At 51.5% G+C, this 16699-nt stretch overlaps 1 protein-coding gene across 3 annotated transcripts in view; it reads left to right on the top strand.

The window, feature by feature from the left end:
• The window catches only part of FAM3B (FAM3 metabolism regulating signaling molecule B), a 58717-nt gene that overhangs the window by 8794 nt on the left and 33224 nt on the right, over positions 1-16699 (top strand). Inside the window, exons 1-2 of one of the 3 annotated variants that reach the window (XM_023238715.2) lie at positions 6484-6844; positions 13528-13671. In XM_023238715.2, coding sequence (XP_023094483.1) covers positions 6826-6844; positions 13528-13671 — 163 coding nt within the window. In that variant the 5' untranslated portion in view covers positions 6484-6825. Of the gene's footprint in view, positions 1-6483; positions 6845-13527; positions 13672-16699 lie in introns of those variants that run through there. The other 2 variants (XM_045036589.1, XM_045036590.1) reach the window with 2 other exon arrangements.

Here is a 16699-nt window from a genome sequence, read left to right as displayed (position 1 = left end):
AGTAATTTCACTTAGCCTAATACCCTCCAGTTCCATCCACGTAGTTGCAAATGGCAAGATTTCATTCTTTTTGATTGCCGAGTAATACTCCATTGTGTGTGCGTGTGTGTATATCTATAGATACATATATAGATATATAGATATATAGATACATATATAGATACATATATAGATACATATATCTATCTATAGATAGATAGATACACCACATCTTTATCCATTCATCCATCGATGGACATTTGGGCTCTTTCCATACTTTGGCTATTGTCAATCGTGCTGCTATAAACATGGGGGCACATGTATCCCTTTGAAGCAGCACACCTGTATCCCTTGGATAAATACCTAGTAGTGCAATTGCTGGGTCGTAGGGTAGTTCTACTTTTAATGTTTTGAGGAACCTCAGTACTGTTTCCCAGAGTGGCTGCACCAGCTTGCATTCCCACCAGCAGTGCAAGAGATCCTCTTTCTCCACATCCTCGCCAACCAACATCTGTTGTTGCCTGAGTTGTTCATGTTAGCTATTCTGACAGTGTGAGGTGGTATCTCAGTGTGGTTTTGATTTCTATTTCCCTGATGATGAGTGATATTGAGCACTTATTCATGTGTCGGTTGGCCATCTGGATGTCTTCGTTGGAGAAGCGTATATTCATGTCCTTTCCCGATTGCTTCACTGGATTATTTGGTTTTTGGGTGTTGAGTTTGATAAGTTCTTTATAGATTTTGGATACTAACCCTTTATCTGATATGTCATTTGCACATATCTTCTCCCATTCTGGTGGTTGCCTTTTAGTTTTGCTGATTGTTTCCTTCGCTGTGCAGAAGCTTTTTATTTTGTTGAGGTCCCAATAGTTCATTTTTGCTTTTGCTTCCCTTGCCTCCAGAAACATGTCAAGTAAGAAGTTGCTGCGGCCAAGATCAAAAAGGTTTTGCCTGCTTTCTCCTTGAGGATTTTGATGGCTTCCTGTCTTACGTTTAGGTCTTAGATCCATTTTGAGTTAGTTTTTGTGTCTGGTGTAAGAAAGTGGTCCAGGTTCATTGTTCTGCATGTCGCTGTCCAGTTTTCCCAGCACCACTTGCTGAAGAGACTGTCTTTATTCCATTGGATATTCTTTCCCGTTTTGTCAAAGATGAGTTGGCCACACGTCTGTGGGTCCATTTCTGGGTTCCCTATTCTCTTCCATTGATCTGAGTGTCTTTTTTTGTGCCACTACCACACTGTCTTGATGGTTACAGCTTTGTAGTATAGCTTGAAGTCCGAGCAGTCACTTTTTAGAAAATCTGTTTTTCACGTTTCTCAATATTTATGCCAACGTGGATACATGATGGTTATTCATTGCAGCATTGTTAATAGTGCAAAAGACTAAGAATAACCAAAACTGCCCTTCTACACCTATTTAAAGAATATGTTCATCCCAAAATAAAGGGTGTGGCTTAAAGATATGATTTACCATGGTGGGGGGCGTGGGGGGAAGAAGAGAGAGATAAACAAACCACAAGAGACTCTTAACAAACTGAGTGTTCATGGAGGGGAGGTGGTGGTGGGGGGGGATAGGCTAAATGGGTGATGGGCGTACTGGTTGTGATGCGCCCTGGGTGTTGTGTGTAAGTGATGAATCACTGAATTCTACTCCTGGAACCAAAATACACTACATGTTAACTAACTAGAATTTAAATAAAGTTTTGGAAAAAAAAAAGTGACAGAGACGTGCTTCACCCAACCATGGAATCGAACACAGCACTCAGGAAGAATGAGCAAAGCCCGGGTGTGTTTATGTACAAAGCTTTCTAAGATATTCTAACATAAAAAGGTAAGTTGTGAAACACCACGTACAATATATCTATTGTGTAAAAAGACTGAGGGAGATATACGCAGGCTTGCGTATGTGGAGACAGGCTCTGAGGACCACGGGGAATGCTAGGGACAGTAGCTGTCTCTGGGGACTCTGGGGAGGGAACCCTGGACCTAGCGGAGGGAAGGGGCCTGTTGAGGGGGAAGGTCTGTGCAGATGAGCCTGTGGCCCAGGTGGCCCACAGACACACGAGGAATTGAGGGGAAACTGTGTGCTGTGTTCATTTCAGGTGTATAACACAATGAGTCAGCATTCTGTGCCTTACTGCTACACAGCGCTCACTGCCAGCTAGTTACCGTCTGTCCCCATACAAAGGCATTCCAATGTTATACTGTACCTTTCAGCCCTGGGACTTATTTATTTTACAAGCAGAAGTTTGTGCCTCTTCGTCCCCGTCACCTGTTTCACCCATCCCCCCCAGCCCCCTCTCCTCTGGCACCCACCAGTTCTCTGTATTCATGAGTCTGTTTCTGGTTTTGGTTGGTTGGTTGGTTGGTTGGTTGGTAGGTTTTTTCGATTCCACATAGAAGTGAGATTATGTCGTATTTGTCTTTCTCTGTCTGACTTGCTTCACTTAGCGTTATACTCTCCAAGTCTATCCAAGTTGTCACAAATGGCAAGGTTTCATTCTTTTTTGTAGCTGAGTAATATCCCATTATATATCTACAGCAGATCTTCTTTACCCATCTCTCTATCGATGGACGCTTAGGTTGCTTCCATATCTTGTAGTGCTTATTTATTTAAATTTGTTTTAGGTAATGTGGCTTTATAGTACGCACAGGCAAATACCACAGGTTTTTGCTTTTATGTGTTTCCGTCTAGTCTTCATATAGGCATAAATGTCTGCTTTTGTTCCTGCTTTTTCACTTAAAGTAAATTTCATGTATATTTCCCATGTATATTACAAGTAATATATAATCTTGATACCAATCATTTTAAGTTCCTGAGTTGAGTTCCAAGTGGGTAATAGTAATTTATTTAAATAGTCATCCCGCCTTTTATTAGCCTCATAGAATTTTTTTTTACATTTTTCACTGTTCGTATACATAGCGTTTACTTTTTATAAAAGAAAAAAAATTCCTTAGTATAGATCAGCAGAAATGGAAATTATATCATTTTCTTTTTTCTCAAACAATGGGAGCTGCTAGGGAGAATTGATTAGACATGTTTGTTACAGACCGGCTGAGAATGGGGAACAGGGTCTGATGCAGGTGATTAGAGCAAAATGAAAACAAACCCTAACTTAACCAAGGAAGCAGAAAAGCTTATACACTGAAAACTAGAAAACGTAGCTGAAAGAAAGGAAGGAAGTCACCCAAAAATGAAAAGACACCTGGTGTCCACAGATTGGAAGGTTTATTATCATTAAGCTATCAATACCACCCAAAACAGTCTACAGATTCAATGAAAGCCCTATCAAAATCGCAATGATGTTTTTTTATGGAAATAGAAAAATCCAACCAAAAATTCCAGTGGAATCCGAGAGGGCTCTGAATATCCAAAACAATCTTGAAAAAGAAAAAGTTGGAAGGCTCACACTTTCTGATTTCAAAACTTATTATAAAGCTACAGTAATCAAAAACGTGGTACTGGCATAAAGAAAGATTCTGTATACATCAATGGAATGTACCAGAGAGCCCAAAAAGAGACCCTTGCGTATATGGTCAAATGATCTTGGAGAAGGATGCCAAGACCATTCAATAGAGAAAGGACAGTCTCTTCAACAAATGGTATTGGGAAAAGTGGACATCCACATCAAAAGAATGTCGTGAGGCCCTTCCCTAACACCACATACGAAAACTAACTCAAAATGGATCAAGGACCTTAATGTAGGTCCTAAAACTGTAAAACCCCTAGAAGGAAACACAGGAGAAAAACTTCACAACACTGGCTTTGGTAATGATTTCTCGGACGTGACACCGAAAGCACAGGCAAGAACAACAAAAATAGAGGAGACTGTATCAAACTTATCAACTGTGCATCGTAGGACACAATCAACACAGTGGAAAAGCAACCTGCCGAATCAGGGAATATATTTGCAAACAATACATCGGATAAGGAATTAATATCCAGGATATTTCAAGAACCCCTACAGGTCAGCAGCAGCAACAACAAAATCAGACTACAAAATGTGCGAAGAACTTGAACAGACATTTCTCCAAGGATGATATGCTGATGACCAAAAAGCATACGAAAAGATGCTCCGTATCACTCATCATTAGAGACTCATGCAAATCAAACCACAGTGAGATACCAGCCCATAGCCCTGAGGATGGCTACTATTTAAAAAATTTAAAAGCCAAACAAAACATGTGTTGGTGAGGATGTGGACAAATTGGAATACGTGCACACCAATACTTTATATTAGGAATATAAAATGGTGCAGCCACTGAGGGGAACTGCACGGTGGTTCCTTAAAAACTTATAAATACAATTGCCATATGATCCAGCAATCTCATTTCAGGGTGTGTACCCAAAAATAATTGAAAGCAGGGTCTCGAAGAGATGTGCATCCATCTGCTATGTTCATAGCAGCATTACTCACAGTAGTCACGAGGCGGACATAACCCAAGTGTTCATCAACAAATAAATGGATGAACAAAATGTGGAACGTATGCACGACGGAGTATTATTCAGCCTTAAGAAAGCATGAAATCTTGTCACGTGCCCCTTGAGGCAGCCAACGGATGCCCCTTGAGGACGTCATACTAAGTGAAATAAGCTAGTCATAAAAAGACAAATGGTGGAGGCTCCACTTCTGTGAAGTATCTAAAGGAGATGACTTCATAGAAAAAGAGTAGAATGGCGGTTGCCAAGATCGGGGGGTGGGAGGAGGGGAGCTGATATTAACGGAGACAGAGTCTCAGTTTCGCAAGACAAAAATGTCCTGAGATCTGTTGCACGACAATGTGAATATACTGAACACTACTGAGCTGTACGCTTAAAATGTAAAATTTTAAATGTGGCAAAAGATAGTAGGTTTTATATTATGTATTTTTTTTTACCACATTAAAAAAAAAAAAAAAAGAAAACAGCAGGACATAAACGCTCAATCTCCGAAATCAGGTGAGCCAAAGGCAAAAAGCTGAGACTCTTGGTCAATGAAACCAATATCCACTTTATTAAAAAAAATTTTTTTTATTATTTTATTTTATTTTATTATTTTTTTTTATTTATTTTTGGGACAGAGAGAGACAGAGCATGAACGGGGGAGAGGCAGAGAGAGAGGGAGACAGAATCGGAAACAGGCTCCAGGCTCTGAGCCATCAGCCCAGAGCCCGACGCAGGGCTCGAACTCACGGGCCGCGAGATCGTGACCTGGCTGAAGTCGGACGCTTAACCGACTGCGCCACCCAGGTGCCCCTATTTTATTTTTATTTACTTTTATTTATTTTTATTTTTATATTTTATTTTTATTTTATTTTTATTTTTTTATTTAGAGAGAGAGAGAGCGTGTGTGTGTGCACGCATGAACAGGCCAGGAGGAGCAGAGAGAATCTCAAGCGGTCTCCATGCTCGGCGTGGAGCCGGACGGGGGGCTTGGCAGCATGACCGTGAGATCACGACCTGAGCCGATATCAGGAGTCAGATGCTCAACTGGCTGAGCCGTCCCGGCGCCCCCCAACATCCGCTTTAGTGAACCGATGCGCTTGCTCAGTGTAACTTAGGAGCAGGTGGAGCGCAGCCCCGAAGCGGCGTCCCAAGGGAAATGTGCCATGCTGAAGCTATGGTCCAGTTCTCAAGCCCTGGAGCTGGGAGACCCCGTCTTCGGATCGCCCTGATGGGGGGAACCATTGGGGGAGGGGGTGACCCGGAGGACTCCAGCCAAACTGTCCACAGGACATGTGTCCCCAGGCTCCCTGGATGGGGCCACGCAGCAGCTCCTCAGGAGGCCAAGACCACGATGGAGAAGGGTCACGGTCAAGTCCCTTTTGACAGCCCACAGGTTGATGCGTATCCTGGGACTAGGTGAGGGGACTTTGTGTTGCACCGCTGAGGCCTCTGGGCTTTTCCGGAGAAGAGAAACAGGGACCAGCAGAACTGTGGGGGCCACGGACTCGGGGGGTGGGCGTGGGTTTTTTTGCAAAGACCTGTCCACCTGGAACACTCTTGCTCTGCGAAGGTGACCAACTGCCCTCGGAGCCTTAACTTGCCCTTGGCAGTCTGAGGCCACGATGACTACGGTGTGTTCCAAAGAGCTGTAAAAACCTGATGGGTGTCTGGAATGTGAGTCTACACAGAGAGAGACTCTTCCTATTAGGAGCTGGGGCGTCTTCTGGGAAGCTTTCTTCGAACACCTGCCGGACTGCGGCCCTGGCAGCCCCGGGCCTCCATGTGAACAAAAGGGCTTGCAAACCCGTGACCCTGACCGATGGCGCCCGGGGCACTGTCCCTGCCACATTTCCCCAAATCAGGCCCTGAGGTTAAAAAAGGACACGAGGTGGACGACTGTGGTGGGCGGCGGGAACGTTCTGGATGAAGCAAGGAGCCTCATGACTTTGGCCCAGGGGCTGTTGACCGCTAGCCTGGACCCTGCTAGCACTCGGCTTTGACGATTCAAAGGCTCAGGACATGCTTGTCTTTGTAGCTGTTTCCTCCTGTGAGACATTATACTGGGGGCTGAGGCCGCGAACCGTTCCGGGACCCAGTGTCCTGCCTCAGGAACAAACCCTGCTCGTTACTCCCGGCCCCCTGTCGGCGGGGCGGAGGGAGCATCCCGCCTGGGCTGCCGGCCCGGAGCTCGCGGGCGCCGCCCCGCGCACCTGCCGGCCCGCACCTGCCGGATCTGCAGGCACCTGCCGGGCCAGCACCCGCCCGGCCCGCACCCGGCCCGCACTTCCGTCTCGGCCCCTCCGCCCGCCCTTTGCTCTCCTTCCCCGCCGCCGCTGTGCGCTTCGAGGGCGCGTCTCGGTGCCTTCCTCGCCACACGGTCCCAGCGAGGTCCCTCGGGTCCCCAGGGAGCCGCACCTGGAAGATGCGCCCAGGGACGACCGGTGAGTGCTGCGTCCACCGCAGGAGGAAGAGGGGACCTTGGCCGGGGAGACCCGCCCCCTCCCCTACCCGGGACCCCTCCCGGTGCCTGCCACGGCGGAGCCCGAGGGCGGGGCCGGCCCTGGGGCCGGGACTCCTCGTAGCTCCGGGATCTGAAATGCGGAAAGCGAATCCAACAGGGGCCAGTTGGCCGGGGTTCCCGGCGCAGGTAAGACCTACACCGTTTCCCGGCTCCGGAGTCTGACGCTTTGCCTGGAAAGTAGGTCTCAGGTGAGCGCAGGCACAGCCCGACCCAACGAGCTCCAGGAGGACGGGGCTCGGTCCCCGGGAAGGGCGTGTGCCGGCCGGGATGTCCAGGACCTCAGGCGCCAGCAAGGGGGGCGGGCAGTTGCCGGCTAGAGGCACTTGTGGGCTCCACCTGGTGGTCCTCTGGCTGGAATCAGGGGTCATTAGCCACAGGTCAAACTGACCAGCCCAGCAAATTATGGAAAGTGGAGAGGACAGTGAGGCAGCCGTAAAAAAAAAAAAAAAAAAAAAAAAAAAAAAAATTAATATTTATTTTTGAGAGGCAAAGACAGAGGGAGAGCAGGGGAGGGGCAGACACTGAGTCTGAAGCAGGTTCCAGGGGAGGGGCAGAGAGAGAAAGAGAGAGAGAGAGAGAGAGAGAGACTAGAATCCAAAGCAGGCTGAAGGCTCTGGGCTGTCAGCACAGAGCCTGACGCAGGGCTCGAACTCACTCCCAAACCGCAAGATCATGACGTGAGCTGAAGCCAGATGCTTAATGGACTGAGCCACCTAGGCGCCACCGGGAGGCAGCCTTTTTAAGTCCCTGGGGGATGTGGGTGGGCGGGACATGGGGAGGGACTAACAGGGAGTGACCCGTGTCACTGACTGTAACAGTTCTGGTAGCATCTCTCCATAAGGCCCTTGTTATTTTCTCCAAATACCAAAATACTTGAGACCGCAGAAAGCCTGGGAGAAATAGGAAAAGGGAAAGAAAAACAAAACGGTCATCCCACCAGTCATTTGGTCTCCCAAAGCCGGCCTTCCTGACCGTGGCCTCTGTCCACAGTCACTTGCCTGGCTGCCTGGCTTTACAGGGCGCCCTGGGTTCCTGCGTTAACCTGCCCCACCTGCCTCCTTTCTGATTGGTTTTGCTGCTTCCTTCCTATAATCTGAGGGATCCGGATTCCTCCTGGAGCCGGTCCGCAGACCTTGCCCAAAAAGGGGAAGTTCAGAAGTGGAAAGATCTCTTGGCCTCTTTAGCAGCCCCCTCCCCTCCCTGGGGGACAGCTTGTCTGCCGGGAGGGGGTCAAGGACCCTCTTTCCTTCTGACACTAGCTTTCCAGCTGTGTGGTCACAACTCCAGAGAGTTCTAAAGGCCACCTTCACAGCTCCGGACCCGAAGCTTGGAAAGACGGATTTGAAGATTTTTCTTTACTGTGTGGAATAGTCATGTTCTGTACAAAACTGGTTGTTTGTGAACAACATGGCTTTTGGTGACTCGTGTGGATGGTAGGATACATGGGTGGAAATACATGTCTCTTTTTGTGGGAGGAGAAAACATCTCCCCCAGGACACTGGCTTTCATGATAGCTATTTGGGAAGATTTTTTTCCCCCATTATTTCTGTATTGTATTCTTACGATATTTTGCCGGCTACTTGATGGAAAATGCTGAATACTCTCAGATTGCTTTCCCCTCCCTACACCTTTTTCACACATGGCCCTATGAGTCATTGCACGAATCATGTGGTCCTTTCACACAAGGCTCTGACACGGCACCAGATTTGTATTTATATGGATGTGTGTGGTTATGAGAGAAGGTCACCTGCGGTAACTCAGAACCGTGTTGCTCTGGACTTTGTGAGCTAAGGATTTGGCAACGTTCTTGGAAGTGACATTTTCCTGGCTACTTCAGTCCAGCCCTGGGTCTGTCCCAGGCAGAAAGTTCACAGGAAGGACATTTTCAGATCGAATGGGTGAAGTGAGTTAAGCCAGCACCGCCCTTCGCCCGTGGGGCAGCTGCTGGGTGGTGGTTGTCCTAACTCCGCAGAAGTAGGGCGTTGGTGTGCGAACCTTACAAGGCAGGTTACCTTCCAAACCTACTGTGGTGTTCGGGTGTCATACCTGCCAGTCTCTCTGCCCCCAAGCCCCAGTCAACAGGACAGTGACAACTGTGGACGCCGAGGCCGGCTGAGCCTGGAGCCACACAGCAGCCAAGTCTCGAGTAGGATGAATAGGGCTCAGCCACGCCAGCCTGCTTGGCCCCCACCGGGGACAAGAGGGGCAGGTGTGGCCGCCTGCAGGGTGACGGGGGTTTGGGTTCGTGTCGGCGAGACAGCTTCCTCGTCCTACTTCACGTTGAAGAAGTCCCACCAAAGAAGGTGTGTTCTTACGGGCTCAGAATTGCCTTCCTCAGGGCCCCCCCGGGTTGGAGGGGTAGGGGGAGCCCTGAGAGCCACCTGCCTCCAGCCTGGCTTAGCGTGAACTCTGGGACTGCGGTCTTCTGCAGCGTAAGTGAAGGGGCCGGGGCCGGCCTGAGACCCCGAGAATCTGTGGGCGCCGATGAGGGCAGGACACACACACAGAGGCAGGAGTACACAGTGATCGAGAGTGTCTGGAGAGGAGTTTCACTGACTCCCTATCTGTGCTTAGAACTGACCTTCACTCTAGCCCTCACATGTGATGCCTGCCACACGGAAACACATAGGATACGTATCTGTCAGCCACCGAGGACTTCATTACGTCACAAGAAGAGGCCGGATCCTGGTTACAGGGTCACAGAAGGTTCCTGAACTCTGCATACTTCCTCCCCGTCCCCCCCACCTCCTCGGAAGCTGCTGGACCCCCTCCCACGCAGGTCCAGGGAGCCGTCTTAGCTGAGGTCTGGCTCCCACCTTTCCCAAGATGAGTCCTCACCTGTGCCCTGCTGGGGCTCTGGATTCTTCTCTGCTGCCCAGGGTCTGAGGCTATCGCCACAAACTGCCCCGTGTCCCATCTGCTCTTCACTCACCCCAGGGACTGAGCTCCTGATGCAAGTGCCTCAGCTTGTCTGGACATTGTCCAGGCTCCCGGGCCTGCTTTCCCCTGCCAGCCGGGATGCTTCTGTGACTGTGACCGGCCTGTGCACGGGCTGATGGTCTAGCTCATCCCCGGCACCTGCCACCTAGGTCTCACGGTGGACTGGCCCCGGCCTGTGCTGCCCGGTCTCCCCTCCTGCCGTCAGGTGGTTCTGGCTCCAGCTCTCGGCTTCTCTCAGCCAACCCCAGAAAGCCGCAAGGTCACTGGCTCGCCCCTCACCTGAAGCACACACACTCCATAGCCTTCCGAGGAGCCTTGGAAAATGTCCAGGGTCGGGAGCTCATTGGCTTGCAAGGCAGGCCGGCCACGGTTTATACTCTTGCTTACGAGGATGCACGGGCTCCTTATTCGTTCCTTATTTTCTTCCCCATCACTTCCATTCATTTGTCCTTGTTCGGCTGGGGACGAAATCACGTCTCCCTCCGCTGTCGCTGTCCTTTCCACGTTTGGAAGGTAGCATCATGTTCCGGTTCCAGAATTCTCCACGCTAAACGGCACCTCCGCTCCGAGATCTCACACGGGACGTGGCGCCTGGAAGATCCTGAGAAGAATCTCTCGTTGCCAGTTTTCTTCTTTAAATGTGACACTTGGATAAAATAGCCCGGCCGTGATCCCACACACACACACACACACACACACACACACACACGACACAGTGGACTATTGTTGCTTTGAACCTGACACCATTAACGCTGACTCCATATTTCCAGCAGTCCTACCGCACTGTTCACTCGGTGTGCATCCAATGGAATATTCTGGAACATACGTGGCCCATGGCCCATGCACTCTCCTGGAGGACCTTGGTGTGCAATGCTGGCAGGGCATGTGAAGGGCTGGTGTGAGGGTGTGTGGCAGGCCGCACTGAGGTCGGGGGAGCCTTGAAGGGAGAGAGAGAGAAGGCTGGGCGACATGGAGGAGAGCACCCTGTAGTCAGAGGGACAAACTCATACAGACGTGTGAGACAGGAGAGGGCCTGGGCTCCCGTGAATCGTGTGACCCGGTACAGAGCAAACCCAGGAGTTGCAGGAACAGGGTCGGCCACACCTGTGGCTGGTTTTTCCAGCTTTGAGGGGTCCCTTCAGTCCTGCAAATGGCGGTGGTCACAACTGCCCCAGGTGCTTCACAACAGAAGCCATCCCCGCAGAACCTTCTAGCAACCTTCGGGACCGCGGGGTTTGCAGAATGGAAGGAGGGCGTTGATGTCGACGGTCACACTTGAAAAAGACCAACTCATCACGGTCAAACCGAAGCCTCCCATCCTGTCCCATCAGCACGACCCCCAGCGCTCAGGAGCCGCCCCACGCACAAACACACACCGGCTCGAGTTAACATCCCCAGTGGACAACCCGTGGATCGGGAGGACCAACCGAACGAGGAGGCTCCTGGGGGGTAGGCTGGGAGGGCCCCGGCCTCGGAGTTCTGGGCCTTTGCCCCGTGGGCTGATGGCACATTACCGTCCTCACACACCCGAATGTTTGCTACAGGAAGGGACCCACCTTCAAGGTTCGGGAGTCCAGAGTTCTTGGATCTTATTATGCCTCGGTTACATGACCATGTGACCCAGGCGGGACTCCCTTCCCTTTCCTCTTCCGGGGACATGCTGGGCCAGCCCCTCCCTAAAAGCTACCTAAGGACCTCCCCTCCCCCCTTGTCACCTCCTTAGCACGGGCTCAGGTGTGGTTGAACGGGGCTCCTTTATGAACACCGCAGACACTCGTAAGAGACAAGAGATAGCAAGGGTTTTAGGATCTCTTGCCAGGGACAGGGACAAAGACCAAATCTTTATCGTACCCCCTGTGATAAATGGACACGTCATCTGGGCGCCCAGGCGGGTGTGGGCTTTTCTCTCCCTGTCAGCGGGAGGGAAGATTGAGGATGGTCGTGGCCGGGGGAGGGGGAGGCTAGAGAGAGGCAGAGAAGTCCGGGGAGGTGAGATTTATGGTGGAGGTAAACCCATGGAGACTGACCGATGGATTCCATCAGGGCTGGGCGGGGAAGCGTGCCACGAAGGAAGGGTCCCAGCTGCCTGGCACCTGACCCCGTCCATGCACTGGGGTGGGCCGCACGCGGGTCAGGAGCAGACCTGGGGGGCAGGGAGGAGGAAGGGTTTTCCGGAACGTGCCAAATGTGCAGCCTAGACGTCCCAGGGTGCTGACCGCAGGTCCGCGGTGGGGTGCCCCTGCCAGGAACTCAGAGGATCGTCTGGGTGAGCCGGCCCCGGGGTCCTGAGGAGAGGCCCGGGCTGCGCCCTGGGAGGGAGAGCCGGCAGAGAAGGCCAGCCGTGCCCACGAAGTGGGAGCCCTGTCAGGAGCGGGAGGGTCGTCCGGGGAGGCCATGCACAGGGGAGTCTGCCGTCCAGGGACAGGGCGCTGGCCGCGTGGAGGACTTGAGAGGCCTCGACCAGCACAGCCGTCCTGAGCCACCTGTGGGAGGTGAGGCCTGGAGGCTGTGGGAGGGGACAGTTATTTCTAGGTGCTCGGCCTGAGTGGGTGCAGATGTGAGGCAGCCAGAACATGGTGGGGCCAAGCGGTGGGGGGGGGGGGCCCTTCCCTTCCCCTTTTCTTTTTCCACCTTCTTTTCTTTCTCCTCTCCTCCCTCCCCCCTGTCCTGCTTTTTCTTAATTCTTAGGACTGGACCCATTAACACATAGTTAAATGCTGATCGGAAATTTGTGCTGCCTTTGTATGCTGGGCCTGCATCTTGGCACTGTGGGTGATCCTGAACTGAGTCCTGATCTTTGAGATATTTGGGGGCTGAAATCAGAAAGGATTGTGGCAGGTTGTCTGTGAAGGGATGAGGAGTTGACCCCCTAGGCTTCCCCTGACCTAGGAGTGGGTGATGCCTTTTTTTTTAAAAAATTGGGGCGCCTGGGTGGCTCAGTTGGTTGAGCGGCTGACTTCGGTTCAAGTCACGATCTCACCCTTGGTGGGTTTGAGCCCCGTGTCAGGCTCTGTGCTGACGGCTCAGAGCCTGGAGCCTGTGTCTCCCTCTCCCTCTGCCCCGCCCCTGCTCGCACTCTGTCTCTCTCAAGAATAAATAATAAAACATTAGAAAAAAGTGGGAGGAAGGTACCAGAGCCAGTCAACCAGAAAGACTCCCTCCAGGGACTTTCTGCTTCTGCCAGACCTAGGTTTCGCCGCCAACTTGTCTGTGATAATAATGACAGGCTTGGTGGCTGTTCCCAGTGTTACAGGGACTCCAGGTGCTGTTCTCAGTAAATCTTCACAGGGCTCCCGGTGCTGTTCTCAGCATAAACCAAACAAAGTCCCCGCCCTCTGGGATTTTCAGTCTGCAGGCCACTAATGAATCGTTGATGTTAGCATTTGAGGAAGCTGAGACCCAGACCGACCGCAAATATAAAAAATGGGCGTAGAAAACATCCCTAACTTGTTTGCATCTTTCGCTGCTATGGCGACAAATGCTTAGTCTTAGCAGCACCTGCGAAGCCATCATGGTTTCATCGAGGCAGCCATGGGCCTGACCCGGCTCCCACTTACCCAGGAGTAATTTCTCCTCGGAGCGCCCTGCAAACGTGGTGCAGGAAGGGGGCTAGGATGGCACCTGTTCCCCGGGCATCCACCACTGTGTCTTGTCTGTCCCCAGGCACTCTGAAGGCTGTGTTCTTCCTCTTCGCGTCCATATGCGCCTGGTATTCTGGGTACCTGCTCGCAGAGCTCATTCCGGAGGTATCCCTGTCCAGTGCTGCTTATAGCATCCGGAACATTGGTGAGAGGCCCGTCCTCAAGGGTGAGTTCCATGAGATGTGTCGACTCACGGTTCTGAAACCCAGCCGTGGTGGTGAGGGGGCGTCTGGCCTCAGCTGTGCCCAAGCTGGCCATTTGATGTTAATGAAGTTGATCATGATGATGATGGTGATGATGAGGAGGAGGAGGAGGAGGAGGGGGGGGGTAATACTCGCCCTTTGGGCTCCCACACCTTTCTAAGGTAGGGTACCCCTGCTCATCCCCATATGAGATCCCACGACAAACTATGATGTTAGGAAAACAAAGAAACTTCATGTCCAGGAGGTGTCAGATAAAAATAAGCATTTGGAATACAACGCAAACTGGGAATGAAGTGAAACCACAGAATCTCCGTTATAGTCTCCATAGGAAAAGGCGTGGGGCACTCAGGTAGTAATTCGTACCCTTTTTCAAAATCTCATTGTAAGTAGGTAAGCTGGCACGTTTTCAATGCAGAAATGGGTCCTACAAAATTAATTTGTGCAAATATAAAGAACTGGGTAATGATTTTTAAGAAGTTGCAAAAGCAAGGGGGGTGCCTGGCTGGCTCAGTCGGTAGAGGATGTGACTCTTGATCTCAGGGTCATGAGTTTGATTGAGCCCCATGTTGGGTGTGGAGCCTACTTAAAAAGAGATCTTTTTTTCCAATGGTTATTATTTTTGAGAGAGTGAATGGGGAAGGAGCAGAGAGAGGGGGACACAGAATCCAAATCAGGCTCTGGGCTCTGAGTTGTCAGCACAGAGCCCGATGCAGGGCTCGAACCCACGAACCGTGAGATCATGACCTGAGCCGAAGTCGGACACTTAACTAGCTGAACCACCCAGGAGGCCCCCCTCCCCAAATAAAATCTTTAAAAAAAAACTTGTAAATCTCTTCCTTTTCAGATTAATCGCATTTCTGAAAAGCTATTTATTTATTTTTTATTTATTTATTTATTTATTTATTTATTTATTTATTTATCTATCTATCTATCTATGGGGGAGAATGGGCAGAGTAGAGGCAGAGATAGAAGGAGGGAGAGAGAATCCCAGGAAGCTTCCTTGATGTCAGTGCCATGTGGGGCTCGATCCCACAAACCACGATATCAGGACCTGAGCAGAAGTCAGGAGTCGGAGGCTTAACCGATGAGCCACCCAGGCGCCCTTGGATTAATTACCTTTTATGACCACCCCCATAAAAAAATTTTAAAAAACCCATAACTTTCTAGGAAGTGATTATGACTGTTTTTATTTTATTTATTTATTTTTTTTTAATTTTTTTTTTAACGTTTATTTATTTTTGAGACAGAGACAGAGCATGAACAGGGGAGGGGCAGAGAGAGAGGGAGACACAGAATCTGAAGCAGGCTCCAGGCTCTGAGCCGTCAGCACAGAGCCCGACGCGGGGCTCGAACTCACGGACCGTGAGATCATGACCTGAGCCGAAGTTGGACGCTTAACCGACTGAACCACCCAGGCACCCCTGACTGTTTTTATTTTAAATGAAGTTTCCATAGTGAATGTGCATGCGATTGGATATGCCTACAGCATCCAGACTGCGGATGAGGCTCAGTGCCAGGTGGGGCCCACACACATAGAGAACATGGGAGACACCCTCAAAGGGCTTTCTCATCGTCCCCATTGTTATACAAAATGTGCCGTCTGTCCTGGACGTGGGCTTGCCTCTGGGAGCTGCCTCTGAGTCTCCCTTTTGAGTGGGGCTCCTTCGTGTGGTTTCCCAGCCCCCGCCCCTCCCCCAGCGCAGGCCGGGGGGAGGCCCTGTCACCTTCCCCTGCAACTGAAGCACTATCTGGTTCCTGGAAACCCAGAGGTGGCGGGAGAGCGGGTGACCATGGCTGGTGTGAGGGCTGCGTCCTGGCTCCTGCTGGCAGTCGGCCCCACTTTGGAGGGACACATGACTTCCTGGGCGTCCGGTGGGCTCAGAGTTTGGGGGTTGAGCCTAGTGATCGATTGGTGGTTCAGGGCTCGCGTGGATAAGACATTAACAGGGACCGCGTCGTCCTTGGGGCTCTGCGGGCTTTGCTGTGGGGCTCATTTCGTGCCATTGTCAAGCCCCCAGGGAGTGGCCTCCGTGCAAACACAGGTACCCTTTGGCCAAGCACTGCCTGTACAGCCCTCAGCGAACCCCTGGGTCCCTCTGGACACCTGCACTCCTCCGTGCCTGTTGAGCACACAGGGACCTAGTCATCCTTGGCTTTGGACAGGGTTCAAGGTGAGCGCAGCTCCTGCCATCAGCACAGGGACCTCTGTTACTCTTGGCTCAGAATGACGGGAACACCCTCCTGGGAGTGTTTGTTCTCATGTCCTCAGTGACCCCCCCATGTCTGATCAGATCTGAAGCAGAGGAAGGAGCGCGTTGGCCTGTGAGATCGGTGCTGGGCACGGACGGACGGGGGCCCAGGAGCCGGAGGCACCCACAGAGCACTCACCCCCGTGCCCGAGGCCACGCGGGCTGAGCCCCCCTCACTTGGCCCTGACGCCCCTCCACCTCGGGCTTTCCCCCTAATCCGTGGTTTGCTTTTCCACTTCATAAACTATTCTCTGAAAATGACCCACCTCCCGGCACAGCCGCCCAGCCCGGGGAGGGTGGCTTTGGGTTTTTGAAGTTAATTCTCACCCCGCGAGTCCGTGCTCTGCTGGGCTCATACCGTCCCCACGTTGGATGTTGCCTCCCCGCCGTCTTTACGAGATGGTAAATCTGAGCTCACCCCAAGTACCCCTGAATCTGGTGGTTTCCGCGACCCGGCCGTTGGGAATCCGTGCTCCGGCTGCCCTGTGCCACCCTGTTCCCCATGTTTGGTGAGAGGACTGACTGCGTCGGCCTGGCTCCTTTGTGAAGGATGCCGTGCTCGCCCCGGAGGACAGAGCGCCTTCTGGCTCCTTCTCTCCCCTCAGGCCTCAGTCTCCCCCCACCGCCCTTCCTCCTCACGTCTTTGACCCTCTGCCCGGGTGAGGGAGTTAACATGCCGGGTTATCACCTACCTGGGCAAAGGCGGCCCTGGTTTGACTTTTCCTGCCCCTTCGCCCCATTT

Source organism: Felis catus, chromosome C2, assembly GCF_018350175.1.
Source record: "Felis catus isolate Fca126 chromosome C2, F.catus_Fca126_mat1.0, whole genome shotgun sequence".
NCBI classification, from domain to species: domain Eukaryota; kingdom Metazoa; phylum Chordata; class Mammalia; order Carnivora; family Felidae; genus Felis; species Felis catus.
The sequence above is the reverse complement of the archived record's forward strand: the minus strand, read 5'-3'. Positions and strand labels throughout refer to the sequence as shown.